Raw genomic sequence first — 9,230 nt, 5'->3', positions numbered from 1 at the left:
AAATTTTCACAGCACTGAAAAAACTCTAAATTAATCATCATGGCTGAAATATGCCATACTACTTAATATTATTAAGTAGTAAGTATTAAGAGTGAAAAGAAAAATCAAGATGAGGTGGAGGCAGCTGATTTGGATAACAGAAAGGAAGTGAGAGCAAAACACAACGTAGAGGAAAACTGTATACAAGCAAAATGCTTAAAAGATAATTCAGATAAATTAAATGTTAGGGAAGTGAGATTGTGGTCAGAGAGTCTATATGTCTTCAAATCAAAACATGGCAGTTATGTCTTATTATTATTTTTGTCTTACTGCTGTATTTTGTACTTGCTTTGTGAAGCACTTTGTAACACTGTTCAGAAAGGTGCTGTACAAATAAAGTTGATTATTATTATAGTTAGTTCTAGTTAGGCTCATTAACACGTGATAAAGAGCTATATATAAACTTGAACTTGACCCCTTATGTGTTCTCCTGCCTGCTCTCTGCCTCCATGGACAACTATAACTATATTGGTAGACCGCTATGTGGCTGCTGTGACCTGCTGCTCTACTCTTCTAGAGAGATCACCCAAACTAGAGTTAAAATCCTTATCTGTCTCTGTTGGCCCGGTTCTGTTGTCTACAACAGATTCATTCTAATGGGACACTTTCAAAGCAGCCGGACAGGTTCAGCTCCTGCCGTGGCGAGAGCATGGTCGTCATCAGCCACATCTCAGGAACAGTCGACCTCTTCTTCACCGGCATCAGACCCTGTATCGTCATGACGGCCCTCTATACGAGGGTGTTTGTGGCTGCCGTGTCTCAGTCGCACCTCACATCTTCTGTCCGTATTTCTATCCCTCTCCTGCAGGTCAGGACATCAACATCTTGTCCTACTTTTGGTCTGCTGTCTTGGATCGTGCTGATCAACTCCTGTGTGAACCTGCTGATCGATGCCCTGTTGTACTCCTGGTTTAGGAAAAGCCATCAAATACATCTTAACCCTCAGAATACTGCAGCTCTACTCCCGCAAGGTCAAGATACTGCAGACAGGGTGAAATTAATCTGTGAGCTTGGTCGTTTTTCAGGTTTTGGAATTTTAAGTCAGCCATTGTTATCACTTTCTCTACTTACTTTATTCTGTTATCTTTTCTATTTTTTCAGTGACAAACAGCAAACCACATCACCCCAGTGTCATGCACCCTAGGGACCGGCCCGGAGGCGAGGCTGAAGACGTCCAAACTTTGTCAGACTCTCCACTTGAAAACGGCCCTGCTCATGGCTACCAATACTCCTGTGCAAACACACCTCATTACTGAGGGAACAATATTAAGCATCGCTCCATGTGTCTGTATTAGTAAATCTGACCATTTCTTGAACCGGGAGTTCTCACACTTCTCAAATGCTTGTTAGCTGATTATTTGGTTACTGGTATGTACATTAAACATTGTGCGTCTGACAGCCAAATGATATAAGATTAAAGTCACATCTTGTTTCCCTGATTTAGAGAAATGTATCTTTTTAATTTGAATCATTGAATTTTAATGTATTTTTTTTCTTTGCTGCCTCATGCATGTCTTTGCCTCACTGTCATTAACACCATGAAATCATATCAAACAAACTAGGATGTTGTCGGGGCCGACAGCAAGGGTATATCCCCGAAATTCCCCAATCCTCGAAGGCCCCATTAAGTCAAATGTAATAAAAAGGCATTCAATAATCACACAATAAGACTCCAGGGTTAATCTTCCCAATTATATTGGTTGTATGTCCAAACTATTTTTATTTAGCCAAATAATAAAATTTTTCCTTCTGGGCTAATCTAAAGTTAATTATATTATTACTCATAAACACTCCAAAATGAATGGATATAATCCTCTAGGGGTTGTCTCCCCAATAATAAAGGATAGCCTATGTACTTTAACTATTTTTAACACTCAATAATAAATTTAACTAATTAAATATAGCAGAGTAAAGAGGCAGACGACAAGAGAGAGAATCATTAACATCTAGATTAGTAATAGTTAATTCAGGGGGCAAGTGCCGTAATTTTTTTTAATCAATGGAGCTGATTTGAGTAGTATTCTATCTTATGTTTTATGATAATATGCATATGTTAATAGCCCCCCACCCCCACTTCTATCCTTTGTATTATAATATTGTAAATCCTCAGTTCACACTCCAGATCAGTGGGCGGCGGTACTGCATCCGTAAATTATTTGCCAACCGTCAATAAAGCCAAAGAAGAAGAAGAAGGCGGAAGCCCTAACCCATTGGTTCTGAGATTATGTTCAACCTTCAAAATTAGATATATTTTAAACATTTAAAGTATGTTACGAACATTGTGTCGGGCCGGCGGTGCCCTTTTGAAGGTAAAGTGTTTTTACCTCAGGCAATATTGGCACCAACACAGGCTTTCTCAGCTAGTAGAACGCTAGCCGGCTAGCTAGCATATACTTGCTAACTTGCATGTTACTTAAGCTAGCTAGCTAGCTTAATTGGTAGCACTTGTCACTCAGGGAGAAGTTTCCTTGGTTTCCATCTATTAGCATTAGTGTGGTTATCATGTGTTCGTCACGTCCGCGACATAAGCCTTAAGCCTTATATTTGTATCAATTGCTATTTATTTCAAACATTACCAAGTAACTTTACACGAGGTAAAAGACAATGTAGCTAACATTAGCTATTGCTGTCAAGCTGGCCTTTCTGATTTCAATGCATGCGTTTTATTCATATCACAGAATTGATATAGGCTACCACCTACAATTACCTCATGATATACCCCGGTCATTTTATATTTGTGATAATGTCGGATATCCATATATGCATGGCTGTCGACATTGATGGTCCTTTTGATATATCATACCTATTCACGTGTAGTAATCATAACGCATACGTTTTTCAATGATACTCTTATGAAATGTTAACAAATGAATTCATTTCCCCTACACGCTTAAACCAATTCAGGGCTGGTGCCTATCCCAGCATGCATTCGCTGGAGACACCCTGGACAGGTCACCAGTCCACTGCAGATAGACAGTCACTTACATTCATACCTGTGGGCAATTTAGAGTCTCCAATCCACTTGCCATCGACTTGCATGTGTTTGGACATACAAACTCCACACAGACAGGGCTGGGGACTGAACCCAGGTGTTTCTTGCTGTGAGGCGACAGTGCTAACCAACGAGCCACTGTGCTGCGTCCTATATACTGATATGTAACTTATATACTGACTGACACATTGTATGTTTTCCTGTCTGTGTAGAATCCCCAGCGGACGGTGCCCAGGTTGTGGGTGACTCCCGCCCAGCAGCGATGGGCCTCCAGCTTACCCATGAACACTGTGGTTCTGTTTGTGCCACAACAGGAAGCCTGGGTGGTGGAGAGGATGGGTCGCTTTCACCGGATCTTAGAACCGGTAACGCCTTTTGTCCTAACAAGTTAGGATAGGAATTGGTTACTCTGTCTCACTATCTACATATCTATTTATCAATATGAAGATATAGAAAGATGGAGCAACACCCTCCTTCAGGTTCAGTTATACGTGTTTACGTCCCTTTTAACCCTTTTCGCCCTTTCACTTCTTGTAGGGATTGAACTTCCTCATTCCCATTCTGGACCGAATTCGTTACGTGCAAAGCCTTAAAGAGATTGTTATTGATGTCCCCGAACAGTCCGCAGTATCTCTAGGTGAGTGTTTCTTCCATTACATATCTCTGTTGGAATATATAAGTGAATGTTGTGAAAGTAAAATATTATGTATCTATTTTGGGGGGAAAATACTTGAAACATAGGTGATAGCATTCTCTAAAATATTACTGTTTTGTAAGTAAAAGGTCAGATAGGACAACCAATAACATAACATTAAAGTTTTACGTTCATTAATATTAAAGTAATGAATTGAACAGTCACTTATGATTATGCATTTTATAAATTTCCATATAAACACGCTCTTCTATTTCCCCTGTACACAGAAAGCACTAGTAAATTACATTTTCTCAGTATCTTGCTCTGTTTCAATAAAGGTTGAATGAATGACTCTGATGGCTGGACCAACTGATGTTTGTTTGTGCTTTACACAGATAACGTGACACTACAGATTGATGGAGTCCTTTATCTAAGGATCTTGGATCCTTTTAAGGTATGTGGTAAGAATGATAACTGCTTAAAATTCTGAATGTAATATGCTCTCTATTCTCCCATCAGTTATATAAGGGATGATGCAGAGTCATTATCTGCTTCGCATTGAGATCTTGAAACACTGTTGCGGCTTATTTTACAATAATGTCTAACTCGCTGTACATTATCCTGCCTATTACATGGCTACTTACCAAAGACATTCATCATTTGACACGCAATAATTATTTAAATTATTTTATTACAAGCTAAATTTGAAGGTTGCGCCAAAAAGTAGTTCAGCAGGACTGCAGCCATAGAAACCTTAACAAATCCGATAAGATTGCTGTTCATCCTTTAACCAGCAAAGTTTTGTGCTCTTTGAATATATTAGGAATAATATTGGAAAAATCCTCCATGTGTCTAACCTGGGTTAGCTGAGTTTTTGTCTGCAGTAACGTCTTTTTGCCACAAGGTAGCGCCAGTTAATTTGATTAGAAATCAATAAAATTGACCAGACTTCTTGACTGCAGACTGAAATGAATAAATGTGAAACAGCGGTCTGATATTCAGAATTAACAGACCTCACAATGCTTTCATGGGCCAATCAGAATTTAGTATTCAACAAAGCTGTGTAATAATTTGATGTAATGCAGTTAATAGAGACTGAACAGCTGTGTCTCTCTCCAGGCTAGTTACGGTGTTGAGGATCCAGAATATGCCGTGACACAGCTGGCACAGACCACAATGCGTTCAGAACTGGGCAAACTCACGCTGGATAAAGTCTTCAGGGTAAGAAACAACCATGCTGCTTAATGTGTATCACATTGCAACATACATAATAATGACAAGTACCTTAAACCTGCTGTCCTGCACCTCTCTGGTTTCCAAGGAAAGGGAGTCTCTTAATTCCAACATAGTCCACTCCATCAACCAGGCTTCAGACGAGTGGGGAATCCGCTGCCTGCGTTATGAAATCAAAGATATACAAGTTCCACCTCGTGTTAAAGAGTCAATGCAGATGCAGGTAAGATACATATGCCAGCTTTGTGTTTGGGATTGTCCCCCCAGTCCTCTGTTGGAAAAAGTCACTTAGAATCAAGATCACAGTCAGAACTTCAATAGCCACAATACTTTCTCTGTAACAGTCACAGTCTCCCCAATTTTTTTATTCTTGTAGTATCAAGTTCCCATTTGGTCCGTATGGTTCAGGAGTAATCGCTGTTGTTTTGGCTACAATCTTGTTTTCAGCTAACCTAAGTACTATTTGTACTGCTTGCAGAATTTGTATTTTCAGTGGTATATAACGGTAAATACAAACAGAAAGATCACTTTACGTAACAATTTCACCAGTTTATGAAAATAACAGCACACAACCTACAAGTGTTTTAGCATTTATTTAATTTTTTTATACCTGGAGGGGAAATGTGTCTTTGGCTTCCCCTCTCTATAGAGAGGTCAGAGGTCAGGGTCAGCTACAGAACACCTGTCCCTGGAGCTGGTAGGGATTCAGAGTCTTGCTAAAAAACACTTCAGCAGGGCGAATGCTAGCTGACACGAGGGCTTGAACCCAGGCTTTCCATAACAGCAACTGCCCGCCCTGCTGATGAAAAGATTAACACTACTCATTCACTGCATTGCCAATGATGTAGGTTGTAGTTTATCACACGGGGAAAGCTTTGTCAGTGTGTTTGCTCTTTATCGACTCTGTAGGTGGAGGCGGAGCGCAGGAAGAGAGCCACGGTGTTGGAGTCTGAAGGCACGAGGGAATCAGCCATCAATGTCGCTGAGGGCCGCAAGCAAGCTCAGATCCTGGCCTCCGAGGGAGAGAAGGCCGAGCAGATTAACAAAGCAGCCGGTAGGTGCATTGTTTTTCAGAAGCACATGATGTACAGAAAGAATGATTTTGAATTTGACTCAGTTGTATGCACGATTCATATGTTCAGATGATCATATATCTGATTGAAGGTCTTGTCCACTTACGCTCTCCCAGATCAGTGTTTCTGATCCACTCTGGGATTACACTACAATGGGATTACACTTAATCCACAAAGCATTTCATCATGTGTCTGCAGACTGTGCAGAATTCAACGCAAGGATCCCATTGCTCAAACATGAAACAATCATACATGGTTATTGATTGCAGTAATACATAACATACATTTTTGTCACAACTCAACTCTGAGTCTCTTAATTGTACGTTCAGACGGGAAGAGAGGCAAAAGGTGTCCTTAAGGGGCTTCACTTAATTGCACAAGCTTGTTGAATTGACTTGAAAAATAAGCAATTAGTGTGATGACATGCAAGCACGTTTGATCACACCACTTCACACAAGTCCTGCTTGAAGCTGATTGGCTTTTGCTCTACTGCATTAGGTATTTCTTGCTCAAGCTGAAAAATGTCAACTCATGCAAATGCTGATTCGCTTCAGTTCATGCTAATTTTAATTGCTAATTTCATTCCACCTAAAGCAAAGCTGTGTCCATTTCGCTTTCCCCCTGTGTTCGGTCTGAACGCACAGAGATTTAATACTGTCATGCACTGAAGGCACGTTAGTCAACTACAACAACCGTATTCATTACGCCTATGATGCAGCATGTGATGGTGCAAACAGTCAGTGCTCCCTCCAGTTGAGCTCTGTCTGTGCTGACAAAAAAAAGAATAGAGAATATAGCTAAAATAAAAATGTACTTGTGTGGCTGTTAATTTATAATATAATAAATATTGGAAAACCCTGGTGATCCTGGCCTGGCTGTGTTCCCTCTAGGTGAGGCCCAAGCTGTCTTGGCCAAAGCAGAAGCCAAAGCCAAGGCCATTCGTCTGCTGTCAGATGCTCTGGCCGAACAGGTAAAACAGATTTTATGGCTTCATTTATTATTATAGAATTACAATATTATCATAAGCCCTGTGTTATCTGGAAATGTTATCCAGAGTATTCAGAATAACAAGGACATTTTGACTGTGTTGTGGACAGAATGGAAACGCAGCGGCCTCGCTGAGTGTTGCCGAACAGTACGTCTCTGCTTTCTCCAACCTTGCCAAAGAGTCCAACACCGTCCTGCTGCCCTCCAACACTGGGGACGTTACCGGAATGGTCACACAGGTACGTGTGTTTATCTGCATGTGTATATGCATCTCCCTCTGCTTTGGGATCTATTTTAGGGATGGAACGGTTCACAAATGTCAGGGTACGTCATAGCACATGTCTCGGTATTGGGGCCATGGTTTGGTATGGTTTCAGTACAGTCAGAGAAAAACTGCAACTAGCATCTCTAAATTTGTGTTTTTGTGTGTTTGAGAAATCATATATATTGCATTTTCTTTTTACAGTTAGAATTAGGTGTTATGAAATCATTTCTGAATTTGTAAGCTAGCAATGAAGCTGGTTGCACTCAGATAACCTAGGTAACATACTGTATATACAGCTTACGGAATTATTTTTACTAGTTTATGAAGAAAATAATCACACAACCTACAAGTGCTTCAGCTCTTAGGCTCAAGTTACTGAAATGATTAATCCTACAGTTGTTTTATGTGCACATTGAACTAAAGATGGTGCGATGGAAATGTTATCTCCATACAAAAGCTTCTTTCAATACAGTTAACTACTGCTGCATATCTCAGCGGCTTTCCTCCTCTTGATCTACAATGATAACAGTTCCTATCCTGTTCTCCTGCACCTCAGGCCATGACTATTTACAGCACGTTGGCCAAGCCGAGGCCGAGAGCTGAGAGCGTGAAGATGGAGTCGGAGGAGGAAAAGAATGAAGAGCTTGAAGCCCAGTCAACGTTAACCCAATAGCGGAGGACACTGAACTGTAATAAGACACAGAAAACAGAGGAAGCAGTTTTTCAAAATCACAAGGTACAACGGCAGCGCTGTGTGAGCTCCGTCTGGTGCAAAGGACACACTTTATCTACTGCAGGGCACAGGATGTTGAGACAGAAGAAGAGGAAGAAATAACACTCTATAAACAGAGGGAATGCCTAGCCTTGGAGGGCTGGCAACAACATCTTCAAGAGAGGAACTGTACTATTCATGCCGTTTTTTTTTATGTCGGTCAGGTGTTGTCCCTGACCTAAATTCACTGTTATGAGTAATCACATCCGTGGTGAGTCATAATTGCTCTACAAATATGGCGTGATATGGTGTTAGAGTTACACACAGACAAAACAGGGGATCTGCAGCTTCTGAATTGCCTCTCCCGATTTGAATGGACGTTCTCTGTGAGTGAAATTACATACCAATGTGACGAAACATGTTTTCAGGTCCACATATGTTTTACATGAGTCAAATTTCAACGATGATTCACATGTTCTGGCTGGTGAAAAAACAGATCATGATTGAATAGAATTTCAAGAGCAGTTATTCCTGTTTATTTTGTATTTTTCTATTTTACATAAGACCCTTTAAAACTGAAGTGACTTTACCAGAGATATGGTTTGGAATATGGTTCAACTGAATCTCAAAGCACTTGTGTAAGTTGTGTGTATGGGGAACCTATTGTTTTAGGAAGATGGGATGAAACAAGATACTGCGAAGTAATGACGTATTTTGGGTGTTGACTGGGAAATAGGAAATGACTGGCTGAGGGAAAGATAGCCACATTGTAAGAAAAAGAGAAAAATAAAGTGGTTGTAAAAGGCGAGTTTCGTCTGTTAATGGGTCCGTTTTTTTTGGCCACCCAGTATTACTTGGGATATTACAGAGGAGCTGTAGTGAAGTAGATTTACCACATCTGCTTAAACAAGACTGCAGCACCATAAAACACAAGTGGTTGAAGCGGAGGGATTCAAAGAAAGAAAGAAGAAGAATCTGCATGACTCTTGCCCATTAAGTCCAATTATCAGAATAATACCTGGTTCAAAAACCACACAAAACAGAACAATGTTGTAGTAGTCAGTGGACTGGGGCCATTGTGGTCAAAACTACCACATGTTATGAGATCAAAGTGTTTGATTCCTGTCTTCTGCAAACTACAACTTCAAGCACCTACCGTTACAGACTTTTTTTATTGACTTTTTTTTTTTTTTGGACAAAACAAGAGCGCCCAGACAGTAGAAAGTAAAATTATTCCTGTATCCCTAGAATATTCATGCTTCATCAGTGAGGTGATGGCTTTCCAGACGGGCAAG

At 40.4% G+C, this 9,230-nt stretch overlaps 1 protein-coding gene across 1 annotated transcript; it reads left to right on the top strand.

The window, feature by feature from the left end:
• The first annotated feature begins 2,220 nt into the window (after nucleotides 1-2,220).
• On the top strand, nucleotides 2,221-8,737 carry LOC139655037 (stomatin-like protein 2, mitochondrial). Its single transcript, XM_071532339.1, has 10 exons — nucleotides 2,221-2,348; nucleotides 3,244-3,396; nucleotides 3,569-3,668; nucleotides 4,061-4,119; nucleotides 4,785-4,886; nucleotides 4,987-5,121; nucleotides 5,808-5,952; nucleotides 6,862-6,941; nucleotides 7,069-7,197; nucleotides 7,780-8,737. The coding sequence occupies exons 1-10, from the start codon at nucleotides 2,307-2,309 to the stop codon at nucleotides 7,894-7,896; spliced, it is 1,062 nt and encodes a 353-aa protein (XP_071388440.1). The 5' UTR covers nucleotides 2,221-2,306; the 3' UTR covers nucleotides 7,897-8,737.
• The last annotated feature ends 493 nt before the right edge of the window (nucleotides 8,738-9,230 follow it).

This window comes from Centroberyx affinis, unplaced genomic scaffold (assembly GCF_046629955.1).
Source record: "Centroberyx affinis isolate AG114_WGS23_722 - 3 ecotype Tasmania unplaced genomic scaffold, CSIRO-AGI_Caff_v1 ptg002185l_1, whole genome shotgun sequence".
Classification (NCBI taxonomy): Eukaryota; Metazoa; Chordata; class Actinopteri; order Beryciformes; family Berycidae; genus Centroberyx; species Centroberyx affinis.
Note: the sequence above shows the minus strand (reverse complement) of the source record. Positions and strands in the feature narration are given on the sequence as shown.